At 41.9% G+C, this 20,843-nt stretch overlaps 2 protein-coding genes and 1 long non-coding RNA gene across 8 annotated transcripts in view; 2 read left to right on the top strand and 1 right to left on the bottom strand.

The window, feature by feature from the left end:
* Positions 1 to 15,341, top strand: part of LRRC8B (leucine rich repeat containing 8 VRAC subunit B) — a 35,023-nt gene extending 19,682 nt beyond the window's left edge. For all 6 annotated transcript variants that reach the window (XM_077333078.1, XM_077333079.1, XM_077333084.1 and 3 more), the window contains 3 exons: positions 7,693 to 7,795; positions 8,686 to 10,844; positions 12,127 to 15,341. In XM_077333078.1, coding sequence (XP_077189193.1) covers positions 8,709 to 10,844; positions 12,127 to 12,399 — 2,409 coding nt within the window. In that variant the 5' untranslated portion in view covers positions 7,693 to 7,795; positions 8,686 to 8,708 and the 3' untranslated portion in view covers positions 12,400 to 15,341. The remainder of the gene's footprint in view (positions 1 to 7,692; positions 7,796 to 8,685; positions 10,845 to 12,126) is intronic.
* LOC143835451 (uncharacterized) lies at positions 1,162 to 3,972 on the top strand. The gene is made up of 2 exons (XR_013230153.1): positions 1,162 to 2,511; positions 2,783 to 3,972. It is a non-coding gene; the product is annotated as an uncharacterized LOC143835451 (long non-coding RNA).
* Positions 15,342 to 15,637: 296 nt separating the features above from the next.
* On the bottom strand, positions 15,638 to 19,972 carry LOC143835456 (uncharacterized). Its single transcript, XM_077333091.1, has 2 exons — positions 19,572 to 19,972; positions 15,638 to 16,002 (listed from the first exon to the last, which is right to left on the bottom strand). Exons 1-2 carry the CDS (start codon positions 19,747 to 19,749, stop codon positions 15,806 to 15,808), a joined length of 375 nt encoding a protein of 124 aa, XP_077189206.1. The 5' UTR covers positions 19,750 to 19,972; the 3' UTR covers positions 15,638 to 15,805.
* Positions 19,973 to 20,843: the final 871 nt, after the last annotated feature.

The following is a 20,843-nucleotide window of genomic DNA, read 5'->3' as shown; positions in this document are numbered from 1 at the left end:
ACAGCAACCCTCTTGAAACCTTGAAGGCCCACCGTATAAGGACAGGCTATCAATCCACTAAGATTGGGTCAGGGCTAGCTTGCATATTACTAAAAGTTACTCTAATATAAATTACTTAACTAGAAATGTTCTTGAATATAGTATAAATCTGCTTTCAGTTAAAGTGGCCATGTTAAGCCAGCTTTTGTAACTGTGGGGCACTTCTAACTGCTTTAGAAGCGAAGAAACAAATTTGATCTATTGTATATCTAGTTTAATTCATCACTGGTTTTCGCTAATGCATTCAGCTCTTTTTTGTTGTTAGCTCCTTTAGTTCAATAAAACAGTAGACAAGTGACAATCCAAGGCTACTGGTTATGAAATGCATATGTGCCTTTGCTTGCTTTGTTTTTTGAGACCCAGGAAGAGACAGCTGACGGATTAACGAGGTTCTGGTTTCTTTAACTACCTAAATACTATGGAAAGTGGCAGAACAAAGTCTTCAAGTACTCAGAGCTTTCTAGAACAAAAAGTTGGTACATCCAGGCAGATAGAAATTACAGCATTTCCTCTTCATAAAACTGAGAGACACCTTATGTTCAAATAGAAATATATACATTAAATGATATATTATGGAGTATTAGAATACAGTAAATACAGTAAAAGAGATGCTGTACAACTATATTTAACTAGTCTCGTGTTTATGTGTGTTGCAGATTAAATAACAAACTAAGATGTTTTTGCTAATGTCTTGTGCCTAACTATTCTGTGTCACATATTCTGTGTAATTTACAATACTTAGTTTGCAAAGCTGAAGCCAACTTTGGGTAATGTATATTTTCTGACTGTAAAAATGCAGATGGTTGAACTCCTTGATATTTTGTTATTCTAAAACATGATGGAAAAGTCAATTTCGTTACAAATTTATTGATGTAGGCAGCTATTCCCATACTAGGGGCAAAGCCCGTTGCATACAGGAATACAACAGGCACTAGATTGGTGCATGGGGGGGGGGTGGAAGAAATCTGCAGATGGCCTCTCCCTCCTCCCTGGACCTGGAAAGGCTGCAGGCTGGAAACCCCGGGCAGGGAACTCACTGCCAGGGGCAGCTATCTGCAGCTTCCGAGCCTCAGAGGGAAGTGGAAGGAGGAGGGGGTGGTTGGGGTGGGGGACAGAAGGCAGTTGGCTTACCACTGGGCAGACAAGGCAATCCAGTTGGAAGAGGAGGCCCTCGGGTGGGACAGCCACCTGAGTGGGTGTTAAGCACTGAGTGGCACTTAAGCCATGAGACCAGCTCCTCCTCCAAGCCCTTACCAGAAATATTAAGTAAAACAGATAACATTTTTAAAGTATGTCTGTTTAGGTCAACAACAGCGACACTTTACAGTCATTTCGTCCTGTACAACAATGGTCCCCAACCTGCGGGCCGTGACCCGGTGCCGGGCCGCGAAGGCCATGGCGCCGGGCCGCGGCTCCCTCTCCCCGCCCCCCCCCGCAGTAAAAAACTTCCCAGGCCGCAAGCTTGCGGCCCGGGAAGCTTCTTACTGCGGGAGGGCGGAGAGAGGGAATCAGGGCTGGGCCGCGCAGCCCGCGGGCACAGCCCGCGGGCGCGGCTCGATGCACGGGCGTGGCCTGATGCGCGGGCGCGGCCCGATGCGCGGGCGCGGCCCGTGGGTGCAGCCCGATGCGCGGGCGTGGTCAGCGCGGGCGCGGGCCGATGCCCTGCCGGTCCCCAGCCTCAGAAAGGTTGGGGACCACTGCTGTACAATAAATGCTGGTATATCAAAATACAAGGTAAAATGTTGAGTGTATTTTAAATTAAGAATCATAAAATCACAAGCAGTGCTTCAGCTGCACTTATAGTAAAATCGTCTGCTTAGGTCAGATATGCAATACTCTCGATATACATAGACACTCAAAAAAATTGGGGTTTTCCATATGCTATAATTTTGACATAATTCTCATGCATGCCGCTATTAATAAATTCAGTCCCATTTCTATATCTGTTTTTCCCCCCATGTTTTCCCTTTTGTAGTTTAGTAAAGGTGCCCTCAAGAAGTACTCCCTCAAGAAGTACTTTAGGAAAATCCAGTTGCAGAGAGATGTATACAATGAAAGCATGGCTCAGGGTGGTTTACATACAACATGGGGGATCCATGGAACAAATTAATATATAACATAAACAAATACAACAATAATAATCTGAATAACACAATTTCAGTGATCTGAAACAATATAACAGGAACGGAACTTAGCTAAGGCCCTTAAAGAGGACAGACTGGTTCAGGCCATGGAGAGGATGTCTGAGGGGACACCTGTTGTTGGTCTCAGGCAAATGCCTGGTGAAGGAGCGCCCTTTTGCAGGCCCTGTGGAATTTTGGGAGTTTGGACAGGGCCCTCACCAGGTGGGGGCCAGGATAGAAAAAGCTCTGGCCCTTCCTGAGGACCAACATGCTTCTTTGGGGCCAGGGATTACTAGCCAGGTTCTGTTCAGGGAACATCAGCTAACAAGTACCCAGTTGTTGGTAAAAGGTAAAGGTAAAGGTATCCCCTGTGCAAGCACCGAGTCATGTCTGACCCTTGGGGTGACGCCCTCCAGCGTTTTCATGGCAGACTCAATACGGGGTGGTTTGCCAGTGCCCTCCCCAGTCATTACCGTTTACCCCCCAGCAGCAAGCTGGGTACTCATTTTACCGACCTCGGAAGGATGGAAGGCTGAGTCAACCTTGAGCCGGCTGCTGGGATAGAACTCCCAGCCTTATGGGCAAAGCTTTCAGATGGCTGCCTTACCACTCTGCGCCAGAGCGTAATGCTTTGGAGTTGACCAAGACAGGTCCTGTTCAAAGAACATCAACTAACAAACACCCAGTAACATACAATGCTGACCCATCAGCTGAAATGGTGTAACCCATTTTACTTGAACAGCTCAGTGAAAGATATGCATCAATGGATTATAAAATTAATAGGACCCCTACATGTCTGACAAAGTCTGAACAGGATATAACTGAGTATGTTGACTATGTCAGTGCTGAAATTTGTACTTTGATATGAACAGTTTGAAATGTGTGTCTCATAACTTGTCATATTATAGCTTCCACGCTTCCTACAGAATTGCAATCAGGTTACCTTTCCGTCTGTCTGGTTGGCTCAAAATACTTAGTGATAATGAAATCTGAAGTGCCTACTCCTTAAAGTGACAATCTTTATTAATAAGCACTATATGTTTTATTATAGTTTTCAGCTTAATCTTCAACATATTTAAATATAAGGTACCATAGCTGGCTTTCAGACTGGAGAGTTAATTGGCCAGATTAAGAATCATCAAAGTATCCAGTACAATTATGATAGATCATTTTAGGTACTTCAAACCCTAACTTTAGTGCACATTGGTAATTGAATCAGAATCCTTCGAAAAGCTCTTACGGCTTTCATGAGCTTAAAAGCCTTGTGGAAAAGATTTTGAACTATCAAACACATTACATGTTCAATTGCATTGAATTTGATTATTCACTGGCAGGTTACATATAAATCTCTAGGTCTGGCCAAAATCAGATTAATTTCTCTTGAACCAGTGTTTTCTCTTGAAACATTATTTCTTTGCTAATAAATTAGTGCTGCACTTTTAAACCTGGTCCTGTTTAAGTGAACCACATGACTGTTTGGACATTGCAACTCTGGGCTTGTTTTCTGTACTGAACAATCTCCAATGTAGCAGGCAAATCACTTTCAAAGCTTGTCTCTTTTGTAACGGATCTGGAACAGGGGGAGAGGCTCCTATTCAGAGAATAAAAATGGAAATTCACTGGAGAGATGCAGAAGTTTTTTTGAGTATAATGTTAAGTCTCTGGAATGTGCCCCTGGACTGTTATCCTAAACCATTGGCTCCAGAATATCTCCATTGAAGTCAATGAGAATGTTATGCTTGGGTAGGGAGAAAGTTGCCCTCAGTGCATAGTTGTCATCAGCTGAAATAAATGAATGTTACCCTTTTGACTTCAGTGGCTTGGCTGTTTGTGTCTAAATATATTTTGGAATTAAGTCCTATTGAATTCACAGCAACTTCCAGCATTTTGAGTTGCAACCTAAAGTTGCATATATATTAGAGCAGCTTTGGGTAATCTGGATGGGCAGAGAACATACAAGGAAATTTATGCTTTTCCCCTCCACCCACCACTTGTTTAGCACTTCCAATTTTTTTTTATAGTTTAATAGTCATTTGCACTGCTGGAGTAATCGCCAATAGTGAGGCTTCAATAATTTATTGGCAGTGTCAAGACCCAAACCTGATCATTCTGATTGACCAGTATTATTTATAACTTTTGGTTTCTGAAGCTAAGTGCACATAAGAACAGATCTTTTCTTTAAAATAATGGGGAAAGTTTTATTGAATGACAAAAAGGAAAAAAAGGAATACCTATTAGGCAACACAGCCTGCATTAACAAGTAGCATAAAGACAAAACGGCTAACTTTTCTGTCTAACTCATTGGTATCTGGTATTAGATGGCACAGTCATAAAGTTTCAGAGTCCAAGGCAGAGGCTTAAGCATTCTCTACAGTTCAGCATGGTTCATGCCTCTGTCCTGAAAAATGATCAAGTTTTGGTCTATAGTTCAATTATACTTTTGTTCTCTGGTGTCAGATATTCCAACTCCAGTCAGGGCACATGCTCACACAAACTCTCTAGAAGTTTATGACATTACTTCTGCTTCACTCCATCACTTTATGGAGCACGGGTTTTCAGGAAGAACTAATTGCTTCGTTCTTGACTCCAGCCTTGAGAAACATAAGAGTAGTACCAGCAGAGTACACTAATTATGGACACGAGCAAAGTTGGAGGAGGTCCATTATATGTTATGTTATGACTGTTATTTGATATATGATATTCTATGTTTCCCAAAATGTCCCATGTAAACCACCCTGGGCCGTATGGAAAGGGTTTTATAAAAACCTAATTAAATAATAATTAATATGTGAGGAGCAAACGTAAAGTCAAGGAGGCAATAGGCCCACTGTTGGGTGCAGATGGACAAACTCTAACGAAAGATGCAGAGAAAGCAGAAAGGTTTAGTGCCTATTTTACATCAGTTTTTTCTCACAGGTCAAAGTGTTTAGGCACATCTAGAGATGGCTGTAGCCAAAGGATAGTGTCTGGGTGGCAGGTTAACATGGATAGAGAGGTGGTCGAGAGGCATTTAGCTGCACTGGATGAGTTCAAATCCCCTGGTCCAGATGAAATGCACCCGAGAGTACTCAAAGAACTTTCCAGAGAACTTGCACAGCCCTTGTCCATCATCTTCGGAACCTCTTTAAGGACTGGAGATGTCCCGGAGGACTGGAAAAGAGCAAACGTTATTCCGATCTTCAAAAAAGGGAGGAAGGATGACCCAGGAAACTACAGACCAGTGAGTCTGACCTCTGTTGTGGGGAAGATAATGTAGCAGATATTAAAGGGAGCGATCTGCAAACATCTGGAGGACAATTTGGTGATCCAAGGAAGTCAGCATGGATTTGTCTCCAACAGGTCCTGCCAGACCAACCTAGTTTCCTTTTTTGACCAAGTAACAGGTTTGCTGGATCGGGGAAATTCGGTTGATGTCATTTACTTGGATTTTAGTAAAGCTTTTGACAAGGTTCCCCATGATGTTCTGATGGATAAGTTGAAGGACTGCAATCTGGATTTTCAGATAGGTGGATAGGGAATTGGTTAGAGAACCGCACTCAAAGAGTTGTTGTCAATGGTGTTTCATCAGACAGGAGAGAGGTGAGTAGCGGGGTACCTCAGGGCTCGGTGCTCGGCCCGGTACTTTTTAACATATTTATTAATGATCTAGATGAGGGGGTGGAGGGACTACTCATCAAGTTTGCAGATGACACCAAATTGGGAGGACTGGCAAATACTCCGGAAGATAGAGACAGAGTTCAACGAGATCTGAACACAATGGAAAAATGGGCAAATGAGAACAAAATGCAATTTAATAAAGATAAGTGTAAAGTTCTGCATCTGGGTCAGAAAAATGAAAAGCATGCCTACTGGATGGGGGATACACTTCTAGGTAGCACTGTGTGTGAACGAGACCTTGGGGTACTTGTGGGTTGTAAACTAAACATGAGCAGGCAGTGTGATGCAGCGGTAAAAAAGGCAAATACCATTTTGGGCTGTATCAACAGAGGCATCACATCAAAATCACAAGATGTCATAGTCCCATTGTATACGGCACTGGTCAGACCACACCTGGAGTACTGTGTGCAGTTCTGGAGGCCTCACTTCAAGAAGGACGTAGATAAAATTGAAAGGGTACAGAGGAGAGCGACGAAGATGATCTGGGGCCAAGGGACCAAACCCTATGAAGATAGGTTGAGGGACTTGGGAATGTTCAGCCTGGAGAAAAGGAGGTTGAGAGGGGACATGATAGCCCTCTTTAAGTATTTGAAAGGTTGTCACTTGGAGGAGGGCAGGATGCTGTTTCTGCTGGCTGCAGAGGAGAGGACACGCAGTAATGGGTTTAAACTTCAAGTACAACGATATAGGCTAGATATCAGGAAAAAGTTTTTCACAGTCAGAGTAGTTCAGCAGTGGAATAGGCTGCCTAAGGAGGTGGTGAGCTCCCCCTCACTGGAAGTCTTCAAGCAAAGGTTGGATACACACTTTTCTTGGATGCTTTAGGATGCTTAGGGCTAATCCTGCGTTGAGCAGGGGGTTGGACTAGATGGCCTGTATGGCCCCTTCCAGCTCTATGATTCTATGATTCTAATAAAATAATTAATATTTATTCCCTTGGGAGGAAACAGGGTGTTTTGCCTCACAGGCAGTCTTGAATTTGCTACCAAAGCAATGAAATAAGTGCTGAGGATTCCTGCCCTTCTAGTGTTTTGGTGAACATATACATAGATCCAAAGTTCTTTGCTAACCTGCTTCTCAGGAATTGGGACAGAGTTCCAGGAATCAGAAACAGCACTTGGGTTTTGTCACCCTCATTTATGTGCATAGCACTTCTTGATGCTTTAGCCACACATTTGGCAGAGAAATGCTGAGAAAGGGATCTTTTAAAAATAAGATAATCTAATCCTAGGTAAAGTTGTTTCTTATCTAGACACAGATATAGGTCCATGATGAGCGGGATTCTCCCCCTTCTTTTTCACCCCACAGCCAGGGTGACTCCCAGGTCTGTGCCGGTGCCACTGGTGGGTCACCAGTGGTGAAGCCAGTATGGCTCCCTGGAGCATACTGCAAGGATATAACCACCATATGTATTTTTATTTTTTTTTAATATGCTCGTGTTTTGCATTTTTCATTGATTTATATTTGACAGCAGCTAATGGAAATAAATTCTGTTACTACAGTGTAGACACTGCAATAGCTGAACAGGTCACCCTAAGGTACACTTGATGATGAAGTATCATTTACTGCTCCCCCAGTATAGGACTATAAGGAGCAGAAGATTCTTTTAAAAATGAAAGCCAAGAGGTTAGGTCAGATAATGCCTAATATGGGAACCAGCAGTACTGTTCAGAATCCAGGCAAAAACTGGGCAGATGGCTTATATGACATAAAGATAATAGTTTTTAGCAGGTGATAGTTGAAATGTCTGAATGTGCTTTACCAAAATGGGCCCTCCCATGCATAACAGAACTGATTAAATTATGAAGTCTGATATTGCCCACTTTCCATATACACAGCCTCCATACATTTTGAATATTATGTTCCTGTTTAGGATGAAGACCGTTGTGAAGATGGCATGCCTACGGAACTTTAAAAGGTGCAGACCACCTGATTGAAGATGGTTGTTTTGTTTTCCATCCCATTTGATTAGTAAAGTAAGTGCAAATTATTGGGTATCTATGGAAAACTGAAACTTGGGAATTCAGAAATAATAGTCAGCATCACATAAAATGGAATATCAGTGGATATATTTCCTCCAATCTGCGGTTAGAAAGTTTCTCCAAGGAAGTCAACAGTGGTGGTGATCCAAAAAGTCCCTTAATAGGCCCATTCAAAGGTTTACACAGTGATGCTTCTCCCTTTATTTTGTGGCAATTTCTTGCTCTGCAGCTAGAAATGCTTTTGAAGCTGCTTGGAGAGGATGCAGTTGAATAGCAGTGGAATAATGTTAGAAGCAGGGAACTTGAAAATTTCCTTTATACCTAGTCACAATTGGATGGATGGAATAGTGTTGCTCCTCTTTTTCTTTAACTATTGTCATCAGGCTTTGTGGCATAGTAATTTATACGGGGGCAGTGCCCCCTGGAAATGTGCCAGACTCACTCTCTGAATTGCCAATCTTCATTTCTTTTAAAGTGTCTACTCTAGGACATAACCTTTGTGGAGATATAGGGGGAAATGCGTTTGTGCATGGGCTGCCGTGCATGCGCGGCAGCTGGATCACCCTCCCCCCCCCCCCGGTCTGCAGCCTAATAACGGTTGTGGACCACTGCCCTACAAGTTTTTCAGTCCTGTAATTTTTTATGTCAGGCTGTGTCCATTTTAAATTCTAGTATTCTGCGTGTATTGTGGAATATTCTGATCACATTGCTTGTAACATATATATGAATTACTAATGCAGTGTCACAAGCAAGACTCCATACATTCTGAGCTCTCAGCATGGTTTTTGATGTTTTTGTTGTTCAATGGGGTGCAAATTCTTTTCTGGACAAAGGATGGTTCAGAGTGCCCAGTTAAGCGTGTTTCTCTCTCTCTCTCTTTTCAGCTGTTACTTTCCATAAGCAAGTCATGATTACGTTAACTGAACTCAGATGTTTAGCAGATGCCCAGTCATCGTACCACATCTTGAAACCATGGTGGGATGTCTTCTGCTATTACCTCACCATGATAATGCTGCTTGTTGCTGTCCTTGCTGGGGCTCTCCAGCTCACTCAAACTAGATTATTATGTTGTCTTCCGTGCAAGCTTGAGTTTGACAATCATTGTGCGGTGCCTTGGGATTTGGTCAAAAGCAACCTTAATATATCCTCCAGTTCTGCCACACCAGTAATCCTCCCACTCAGGATCCAGAACTATCTTCATCGACAGCAGTATTCTTACATCGATGCTGTGTGTTACGAAAGAGAGCTTCATTGGTTTGCCAAATTTTTTCCATACCTAGTGCTTCTCCATACTTTCATTTTTGCAGCGTGCAGTAATTTTTGGCTTTATTATCCAAGCACAAGTTCAAGGCTAGAGCACTTTGTGGCCATACTTCACAAATGTTTTGATTCTCCCTGGACAACCCGAGCCCTGTCAGAAACAGTCACCGAACAGTCTGTGAGGACTTTGTCGTTTTCAAAATCCAAAATGTTTTTCCCTTCCCCTACCAATTTAACCGAATCAGAGAGCAAGCGGCAGTCTATATCTTTCTCACAGTCAGGATTGGAGGCTGCTGGAAAAGAGAGTCCTTCCAGTGTTCTTGACAGAAAAGAAGGGGAGCAAGCGAAAGCAATATTTGAAAAAGTGAAAAGATTCAGGATGCATGTAGAAGAAAAAGATGTCATTTACAGAGTGTACCTAAAACAGATTGTTGTCAAGGTCTTTGTTTTTGTCTTGATCATGATTTATGTTCCATATTATTTAACCTTTATTACTCTTGAAATTGACTGTGTAGTTGATATTCAAGTTTTTACTGGGTACAAGAGATACCAGTGTGTCTATTCTTTAGCCGAAATCTTTAAAGTGCTAGCTTCATTTTATGTTATTCTGGTGATCTTGTATGGCCTGACTTGTACTTACAGTTTGTTATGGATGCTGAGAAGTTCACTCAAAGAATATTCTTTTGAGAAGCTGAGGGAGCAGAGCAATTACAGTGATATCCCTGATGTGAAAAATGACTTTGCATTTATGCTTCACGTAGCAGACCAGTATGATCCTTTGTATTCAAAACGGTTCTCAATATTCCTCTCTGAGGTGAGTGAAAACAAACTGAAGCAAATCAGCCTTAATAATGAATGGCCCTTAGACAGGCTGAAAAGCAGGCTAATACGAAACTCCCAGGACAAGATGGCGCTTCATCTTTTCATGCTTAACGGTCTTCCAGATGATGTCTTTGAACTGACAGAGATAGAAGTTCTAAGCCTCGAGCTTATTCCTGAGGTTAAGCTTCCTCCATCTGTAAGCCAACTAATCAATCTCAAGGAACTAAATGTTTATTATTCATCATTAACTGTGGAGTTCCCGGCACTCCACTTCTTGGAAGAAAATTTAAAGGTTCTACGTCTAAAATCGGCTGACCTGGGAAAGATTCCACGCTGGGCTTTTTATCTAAAAAATTTGCAGGAACTGTATCTGACTGGATGTTATGCACTAGAACCCCAGAATCTCTTCTACAATGAAAGTTTTGAAGATCTTGTAAGTCTGAAAGCAATTCACTTAAAGATTAGCCTTTCCCGCATACCTCAGGTGGTGACAGACCAGTTGTCTTCGCTACAAAAGTTATCAATTGACAACGAGGGGAAAAAACTGTTAGTGTTAACTACCTTGAAGAAATTGGTAAACCTGAGGACATTGGAATTGATCAACTGTGACCTGGAGCGTGTTCCACATTCCATCTTCAGCCTGAACAATTTGCATGAGATAGACTTGAAAGAAAACAATCTCCGAACAGTAGAGGAAATTATTAGTTTTCAACACCTTGAGAACCTTTCTTGCCTGAAATTGTGGCACAACAACATTTCATACATCCCAGTGCAGATTGGAACTTTAGCAAATCTGGAGCAACTCTACTTAGATCATAACAACATTAAAAAAATACCACTGCAACTCTTTCTTTGCACAAAGCTGCATTATTTAGATCTTAGTTATAACAAATTAACTATTATTCCTGCAGAAATCCAGTATTTAACAAATCTGCAATACTTTGCTGTGACGAAGAACCATGTAAGTAGAACTTTTTTTAGAAAATGAGAAAGATTCCATAGCTCTTGGCTCCCTACAGTCGTGGGCTTTTCAGCCAGCCCATGTTGGAGTTTATATGTGACCTTTATTGAGTGGACCAGTTGGGGTTGGAGAGGCGTGGAGGCAGTTTAAATGGGCTGCAGTCATATCTCCTGCCTCTTCCTTGTTTATCAACTCCCATCCTGTGCAAATGTAGCAGGTTTGTCTTCATTTAGGTTTACTGATTTCATTTTGTCTAGTGATTTGCATTCAGTTCTTGATTTGAGGGTCCATAACATGATGTATCTGAAACATCACTGACACTGCATAAGACATGGAAGCACATGGATAAAAATTTGTGCTAAGGAGTGGTGTGTGTTCAGCAAAATTGACACTGTAACAGTATCTGATGTGGTAATTTAGAAGTTTGTGGCTTGATATTCAACTCTTTTCCAGTGCTCCTTTAGCAGCCTTATGTAAGGTCCAAATTACTTGTTACATTTAACATGTGGTTGTCACAGGGACTTCCAGCTATACAGATGTGGAAGCCCATTCTGAAGCACTACAGGAGCTGGAATCAGACTGGGACTGCACCACAGAGGGAAGAGGTGCTCCAGCCTTCTGTTCATGTGTGCCATTTTTCTGACCCAAAACAGCCCCGGGGGGTTGGCAGTGCATCGGGAGAGACTGCCCAGTACTGAATGCTTCCATATGCAGATCCTCCACAGGGCAAGTAACTCCCCACCCTAACTGTTTCAGGTTGGGAAAACAGGAGGAGGAAGAGGAGGCTAGAGTCCCTCTTCCCTCTGCACCATGGTCCCATTCCAAATCAAACTTTTCTGAAAAATCAGAACAAGCTGTTGTTTTGTCTGTTTTCTACTCCAAGCTTCAGAAACCATGTTCAGGTATGAAACATGCAGGTGGTCAAGATGTCCACTAGGGAGGAAAGAAAGAGTATTGCAATACCTATTCTGTAACCCGCCACGAGCCAACTTGCGGAGAGTGGCGGGGAATACATTTGAAAAGAAATTAAATTAATATTTTTTTTGGTTCAAATTTATGTGTGTTGATGGAGGTCACCTGAGAAGTGATAGAACCCCATGAAGAATCGTTTTTTAGGACTTGAGGCAAACCACTTGGCTGATTAGTTCATTACATGCAAATACACAACAAAAATAACCAATAAAGCAGGTCACATGAATTAGCAGTTACTTCCTGTATTTTGTGGTTCACAAAACACAGTAGAAGGCCTTTAACTGAATGTCCTGTTTTGTTCTGTTTTTAGATTGATGAACTTCCAGATGAATTGTTTCACTGCAGAAAACTTCAGTATCTTCTTCTGGGATTTAACAGCCTGACAAATTTGTCCCCTTGTGTTGGTGGACTCTTGAACCTTGTTCAGCTGGAACTCATAGGAAACCACTTGGAGTCTCTTCCTGCTGAGCTGGAGGAATGTAATTCACTGAAGCGGAGTTGTTTAATTGTAGAAGAACGTTTATTAATGACTCTTCCTCCTCGAGTGACAGAGCATTTGCCAATATGTTTGGACAGAGCCTGAGAGAGAGAGAGTACAATAAAAACACTCTTAAGCATTGAATTATTGTTGTCATACCTCTGCAGAACGTATAGGAGGAACTGCAGCTGTATGCAATGATTTATGTCACTATTAATAAGTTAATATTTTAAGTCTTAAAAAATACAGACTGGACAAGTAATTTGATATTAATGACTTGAAAGCCAGTGTTAAGTGACTAGCGTACATGTAGATTTTGAGTGTTGGGGTAAAAGACTACTGTTTAAGTGTAGTAAAGCTCCTGCTCTGAAGACTTTTATCTTTCAGGAAGTAATGCTTAAATTCTTCCCTGTGAGGACCAAAAAATGCAAGTTGGCATTTTTACATGTGTTCACTATGTTAGTGAAGGCCACCCACCACTATTTATTGCACTGAACATTTTATTGTAACTGCATGGTTTTAGAGCTTAGGGTGTTTCGAGGCAAGTTGCCAGGAGCTTCTCCTACACAAGTTGAATTAGAATTCCGCTGAGAAGTTCTTTGGTGAACTGTGTGCAGACTAAGGACACAACTTTGGACTCTGAAATGGAACTAACTCTGTATGTAGATAGGATAATGGCATACAGCTGGACCTGGATTAAAGGTTGTATCAGCCTGGAGAACCACATGAGTCCTTTTTGACATAAGATGTTGCCTACTCTGTGAATGCTTTGCATGCTTGCAAACAACATTAGTGGATTGCCTCTTACCTTGAAGCAACATGGTGTCAAGATCCCAGACTAGTTCTCTTCTTAACTACCCGTTTTTTATTTCCATGGTTTCCTACCCATTCCCAAATGTTGTACTGATGTGCTAATAAGTACATTGCAGCATCAGAGAAAATATGGGTAAAGTCCTTAGCAACTATGTGATGTTTTTAAAAATATTTGAAAGTGAAATCTGGTGTAGAATAAAACTCTCAGCTTGCCTCGTTCCTTGGCCCATGGGCTTTGGAGAACTGAGTAGAGTGTTTCTGTTATGCTAGTCTTTACTTAATAGTCACTAAAGTGGGTAAAAGACTTTGTGCAAATGTAGCTTGTATTTTGTATCTTCTTCATGGTTGCCCAACATCATCCTTCTTGTGTGTATGTGTTTTCCCCATATTATATATACATGTAAAATGTAAAGATTTGCTAGCATGTGTTCAGAGAACATATACCTTACAGTTCTGAATGATGTATTTGGGTGTTTCACTGGCTTCAGTTTAAGGTCTGTTTACTGAGATTGGATTGTGAGAGAAATGTGTGTTCTTTGTGTAAAGATTTTATATTGAATTTTTTAACTTGGCTCCTTAAGAAAAAGTTCACTCATCTCTGTATTTTGTTCCCATTAACAATGCCACAAAACTAAGATGAAAGAAAAATCTTTCCAATACTATCTTCACATCTTAATGTTTAACTATCACAATAATTGCATTCCAAAGACCTCTTTTAAATAGTTCTCAGGGAACAGAGGATGTGGTGTAAGGGTGTGTGTGTTTTCTTGTGGATCTGATGCAGCTCTAAGTCTCCCGGGTGTATGTTAAAAGACAGAATATACTTTGGAGTACAAATCACAACTAGTTGCCAAGCAATATCCTAGATTACCACTTTTGTTTAGTTATTCAGAACAAACTTTCTTATCTTGTATCACACAAGGTGCAACGCTTAATAGGATTGCATTTGGAAAGGGCAGTCCATGTGTTTAACTTTCATTCTAGATTCATGCAGTGAGAGACCCACTGAGGCTGCTTTATATGCCATATAAAAACCAAAACCATTAAAAATGGTAATCATCAGGCTGGTCTGTAATACTCTTGATGTAGTTTGCAATAGAAGCATCTCTGGTTTTTGGGAAAGGAAGGGAGCTACCTCTGTACAACTTTTTGTGATCGTGAACTGTGTAAACTATGTTGTTTTCAATTTTGCCTTTTTGAAAAAAACTTTTCTCGGATACTCTCAGCTTCTGACTTGTGCCTGTGAACATCTGACCCTGGTGTAAAACGGCATCAAACCCAAACAATTTGTCTTACTATGATTTTAAGTCTTTGAATTAACAGAAAATTCACAGTAAGTTTTGAAGACTTTTAAAGTTAACTTTTTGTGCTTCAGAAAATTAATAGGACAGCTTGATTCTGATGACTGTTCATTAATCTTTTTGGCGTTTTAAAGTAGAAGAAAAAGCTTTGGTCTTAATTTTAGTAGCCTGCACAAGTGCTCTATGCATTTCTCGTTTTGCACCTTAAAAGAACTTTATTTTTTTCAGTTGAATGAAAGTTAATTTTTGAGTGATGATTTGGTCTTTTGACCATTGTCTTTACCCAGATTTTTATTCTCTCTGGTTTTGGAAGTACATTATAGCAAAAATAAGGTATTTAAACAGAATTCCCATAACATCTGTTAAGTAATCATTTTTTGAAGAAAGACCAGTCTTTGTACTTGGAAACCTTTTAAAAACCTTATGACTGTGATCCAGACACTTTAGTAGATACCTTGCTTGGACAAAGCCTCTTAACTGAATGAATTGGGCATATAAATTCCCTTGTTGAAATGCAGCAAGAATCAAATCGACATTTAATTTTGACCTCATTGCAAAGTAGTTTCCTCAAAAAACAAGAAGTTCTAAAGGCTGGTATTTCTGGCCTTAATACATGCCACAGTGTGCCTTGTTCGGTTTCCCTTCTGGACCTCATCATTCTGATGGCAGAGCTGAATTGTAAGTATTAAAAACTCTCATTTCCAGCCTTCACACTTAATAGAAACTCAGCAAATTTATTCCGAACTCCACCTTCATCATTTAGGACAAGCTATAGTAACCTCAGACCATATTTGTAGATAATATTTTATAGACAACGTTTTCATTTTGTTTCAGTAATGCTGCTGTGAGGGGGAATCTATGTTTAAACTCAAGTCTTACATATATTGGCAACTTTTGTTGAAGAAATATTTGAATTAAAGTTATGTTAACTTGTCTGTGTCTGATCCTGTTTGTGTCAACTGCATTTTTAAAGTTCATCCACTTAACAGGCTTACAAATGACCCGATCTTGCCTCCTTTTTAACCATAAATGTCATGGGCATGATGCAGCCACAGCAAGCACTTTTTGCTGATTCGGATCAGGGTTGGATACCATTCAGACCACGTGGACCAGCATCTTATTCACATAGTGGCCAACCAGGCCCAAGAAGTAGGAAAGAAAACCTTCCGCTGACATTGCCTCTTATCATTGGCATCTAGAGGTTTGCGGTCTCTGGGTGAGGTTTTTTTTAAGTCAACCTGACTAGTAACCATTGGTGGGTCTATCATTAATCTATCTTCCACCCTTTTGAAGCTATCAATGTTGGTGACCCTCACTTTACCTGCTGGATGTGTTTTACAGTTTAATTACTTGTTGAGTGAAGTGCTTCTTTTTGTCCTGCTACTCAACTTCTGTCATTATGGCAAAAGGCAGAAACGTTCTCCGTCCACTTTTATCTGTATACCTAATTTTTTTAACTTATCACATACCTTTTTTTCCTCAGCTGAAAAGTCCAGGTTCTTCAGGCTCTCCTTGTAGGAAACACCACAATCTACCAGTTTTATTAAAACTATTTTAATCTCCTTTTCTCCTACTATGGACTCAAAGCAGATGGCTATGAAAATTAAAAATACAATATGTAAAAAAGTTAAAAACTGTATCAAAAGTTGGCTAGTCCTTCATTACCGCCTACCAGTAACACAGTCCAATCCTATATTAAAGCTGTGCCTTAAAATAACTTGTATAGCTTGTGAAAGCAGAACTGAATTTTATTTATTCATTCATCAGTTTATATACTGCCCCTCATTATGACATCCTGGGGTGGTGTATATAGAACAGTATAGCTGGAAACACACACTGAATTGTTTCTAACAGTGCAAAAACATCAAGTCAAACAGTCATAATAATCATATTAACATCAAAAGTGTAATTTAGAAACATTGAGTAATTACTGCAGTAATTTGGAGATGAGAAGACCATGAGCTAATATAATGTATTGAACTTATTTATTTATTTTATTATATTTATATACCGCCCTCCCCAGAGGCTCAGGGCGGTTTACATGGAGCATATGCATAATACGTGAAACATGGAACATATGCACAATAACATGAATAACCGTACAATAGATTGACCTGGTTGCAAGGAGGTCTCCCATTATAGTCACTGTGATTTCAATTTCTAAGCCATAGTGGGTCTTTTTGGAAGTGAAGTTTCTAAATTGAAATAATCTTTCTGTGAATTTGCTTCAAACTGAAGATTTAGCAGGACTTGTGAGGAAATGTTGCTCTTTGTGTCCACCTAGTGGAATGTAAACAGAATTCATTGAAACAATCCTGCCTGCAGAGTTAATGACATTGTCCTCAGTTTTACACAATTATTTTAATGGCTCTTGGTGGAAAATGTTATGTCAAGATCATCTGCATTACACAAAGGAATTTCCTGAGCATACAGAAGTTTCATTTATTTATTTACTTCCTTGATATTCAGCCTTTCTCCACAATGGTGACTCAAAGTGGGTTACAGTGTTCTCTTCATTTTGCCCTCTCAACAATTCTTTGAGGAAGTCAGCAGTGCGCAACCTGTCCAAGCAAGTTTCATTGGCAGAGTGAGGATTAGAACTTGGGGTTCCCATATCCTAGTCTGAGACTCTAATCCAGGCTTTCTCAATCAGGGTTTCATAAAACTCTGGGGGTTTCTTGACAGCCCTAGAACTGTTTCCCTAATGGGTGGGAGTTAATTTTAAATATGTATATTTTTAATTTGTTAAACTTTTATTGGGTAATATGATCAAAATTGGATCCCCCTCCCCTCCAAAAATGTCCAATGAAGGGCCTGGAGTGGGTGTAAACACAGCTATGTTTCCCAATCATATTCTGCACAATCAGGCCCCTTTGGGAGTTTCTTGAAGCCTGAATGTTTCAGGGGTATCTCAATGGTTAAAAAAAAAAAGCTGAGAATGGCTGCTCTAAGTACTATGCCACACTGGCTGTGAATGAGAATTTTACTTCTAATTTAAATTACAATCTAGAATAAATGCTAATATGGTCACTGTTTCACTCTTTTGGGTCTGTTTATTACTGAAACATAACCGCAAATCTGAATTTGTCTGAAACTGAATTCAGCACACGTGATTAGCCAACTGCAAAATTCCAGTCCTGCATACAATACCTGTCAAGAAGTAAACTATCACCATGGAAATTACACAGTATTAATAGATAAATATTCCCAGCATCGCAATGACCTGAATCTTCAGAGGCAGCAATGGAAAGCATGTTTCTAGACAGCTTGCTATAAGAAGTCCAAAAGCTACAGGCAGCTCAGGAAGGAGAACAAGGCAATTAGGAAAGGCAGCTCTGCATTTTTAGATAGACAAATAAATAGCTACTATAGTAAGCACACCCAGTTTATGATATTGGTTACTAAGGCAATAGACTTGTCAAGACATCTTTGCCTTTTGAAACCAAATGCTAAAAGTCTAGCACTAAATCAGATGAGCATTACAACTAGACATAAATGTATGCCTGTAATGAATACAAATAACTTGTAGATTCTGAATTGTCTGAACTGAAAAGGTATTAATGGTAACTTTTAAATGACCTACAATAATTAGTTTTGAAATTTATTTTCAATGGGTTGTGAATAGAACAAGATCGTGGCAACCAGTTTCAACAGCAAATCATGCACCCAATGGAAAAGTTACTGCTTAAGATTAGGGGGACCTCTCAACATGTAGTAGAAGTGGGCTGCTACAAAAAGCTGATATTGTTACAAATCTATCCCCTACTGCCTGCCCTATGCAAGCTTTAGCTTCGTTCATACAGCTTGCTCCATTAGTGCAAAATTGAAAGAGGTGGGCAGATGCCACTTTCCTGTTAAAGCCACACAACTTCACTTTACGACTACTACTGCTACTACCACTACTACTTTACTTTACTGCTACTTTACTATTACTTTACCAATAATTTACTACTGCTTTACTATCACCGGTCCACGCTTGACAATTTTATTGAGGGCTGGGGGGTAGTCTTTTGCTGAGGCACATTGCTGCCGCCTGAGCCCCTGCTCCACTTGCTTTCCTGCCAGCACCCCTGACTTCCCACCAGCTGCTGGGGGGGTGCTGCCAGCAGCAGCTGCCATGCCGAGGGGGAGCCCCAGCCATAGTGGCCACTGGAGAGCACCAAAGGTGAGCCGGAGGCAGCAGCCAGGGAGGAGGACGAGGAGGAGCTGCAGCCCGGTACTGACTGATCCACAGACCAGTACCGGTCCCCGGCCCGGGGGTTGGGGACCACTGCCATAGAGCATGCCCTCTGAAGCTGCATCCCCCCCCCCACACACACACACAGGTGAACTGATCTCCACAGCCTGGAGATCAGTTGTCATTCCAAAAGAACTTCAAGTACTATCTGGAGGTTGACAAGCCTATCTGAGAGCCACCTTTTTAAAATAACATGGGGGAGAGGACTGCGCCCTGCGGTACCCCACAAGGGAGTCCGTAGGGACGCGAGAACTCTTCCTCCACCGCAACCCTCTGGGTCCAATTCTGGAGAAAGGAGCGTATCAAGCACAAGGCTGTGCTCTGTATCCCCGTGCCGACGAGGCGGTGGATCAGAAGGTCGTGATCCACGATGTCAAAGGCCGCCGATAGGTCCAAGAGGACCAACACGGCCAACCCACCTCTGTCCAGCTGGCGACGGAGATCATCCAAAAGGGCGGCCAACACTGTCTCCACCCCGTGGCCAGGACGGAAGCCCAACTGATATGGATTGAGTGCCGAAGTTTCCTCCAAGAATGCCAAGAGCTGGTCAGCAGCAGCCCTCTCCACCATCTTGCCCAGGAACGCCAGATGCGATACTGGGCAATAGTTGGCAGGGTCCTGCGGGTCCAATGTTGATTTTTTTAGGAGAGGGCGAACCACTGCCCCCTTTAGCCGCTCAGGAAACTCCCCCGAACTTAGGGAGGAGTTGATGTCTCCGAGCTGGCCTCCTATCCCCTGGCCACCTCCCTTGAGGAGCCAGGAAGGGCAGGGATCAAGGGGGCAGGTGGTCACCCTGACCGAGCTCAGCAACTTGTCCACTTCAGTTAGAGTAAATCACCTCCTCCAATGCTGCCATTCAAGGCTTACTGCATCCTTGGCCTGCGGCTTCTGGTGCTATTCCTCTGGTGAGTCTTCTGGGCTGGTACCTGTCTTGTCCAGGAGCTTGACATAATAAGGCTGGGTCTCAGCCTGGCTGAGCCCAGAATGCTCATGCCCTGGGAGATCCGGTAGCTCCTGGTTTGTAGCAGTTGGGTTTTCCAGGACCTCCAGAATATCCTCTGCCTCCAGAGCACCCCCTGGTGCCATATCAGAGGCCATGGGCATGATGGAGTAGGGGACAGAAAGTGATGAGGTAGGGAGGAATGATAGACATGGGGGAGAGCAAGAGAAGGGGTGGCAGGATGAAGAGTCGCAGAAGTAGGGGGTGGGGAGGAAACAAACATGGTAGGAGTGCCTCCCTTTAAGTTTCTTGTGGATCCCATTGGAGAGTTTAAAAGACCGGAAATAATAAAAGAAATGATTGTCGTTTTTCCTGTCAGTGGCTGTTGCTAGGTGACCACAGAATTCCAAGCTCAGTTCTGTCCAGAGCACTTTCCAGGCTTATCTTGGCCTTTGGACTCTTTAGGGCCACGCCTGACTAGGGTTGCCTGCTCTAAGGCAGAAAATTCCTGGATATTTTGTGGTATAATCTGAGGAAGGCAGGGTTTGGGGATGGGAAAGGCCTCAGCCAGATATAATGTCATAAAGTCCACCCTCCAGAGCAGCCATTTTCTCCAGATGGACAATTCTCTCTCACCTGGAGTTCAATTTCAATTCTAGGAGATCTCCAGGTATCACATGGATAGTAGCAACCTTAGGTTTGGCAGCAATCTCTGGGTGACTTGATATCACCTGACATGGCACGACTCAGTCAGGACTACTTATTTGCTGTCGCTCAACAGCAGCCACTCTATAAAAGCCTATGTGGTGTAGCAGTTATAGGGTATAAATACCGAGGTTCAAATCACATCTTGCTATAGAAGCCTACTAGGTGTATTTGGACAAGTCACATACTTTGACTGTTTCCACACTAGTGATATTGATCAGATTTGCACTCTCAAAGGGTTGACTTTTTTGTCCATTTCTGCACTAAAAATTGCTGCTTCAGGCGCAGTCCTGAATTGTCCCCTCAATTGCCCCACAGCAAAGGAATCCCCAGAAAATTGGATTTCATCTTTTTCAAACGGAGTCTAACGGGGTCTAATTTGGGGCTGCCCAATGCAGAAATGCATGCAATCCGGGTTTCCCCCATGCCAGCCATTTTGAGTCATTTGAGAACACCCCTGTCCTAATCATTGTCCTCCCTCCCCACTCCTCCCTTTCAGAGGAAAAGGAAACAGTGAAGGAGGAGGGAAAGAAAGCCTATCCCTGCAAATCCT

Source organism: Paroedura picta, chromosome 4, assembly GCF_049243985.1.
Source record: "Paroedura picta isolate Pp20150507F chromosome 4, Ppicta_v3.0, whole genome shotgun sequence".
NCBI classification, from domain to species: Eukaryota; Metazoa; Chordata; class Lepidosauria; order Squamata; family Gekkonidae; genus Paroedura; species Paroedura picta.
The sequence above is the reverse complement of the archived record's forward strand: the minus strand, read 5'-3'. Positions and strand labels throughout refer to the sequence as shown.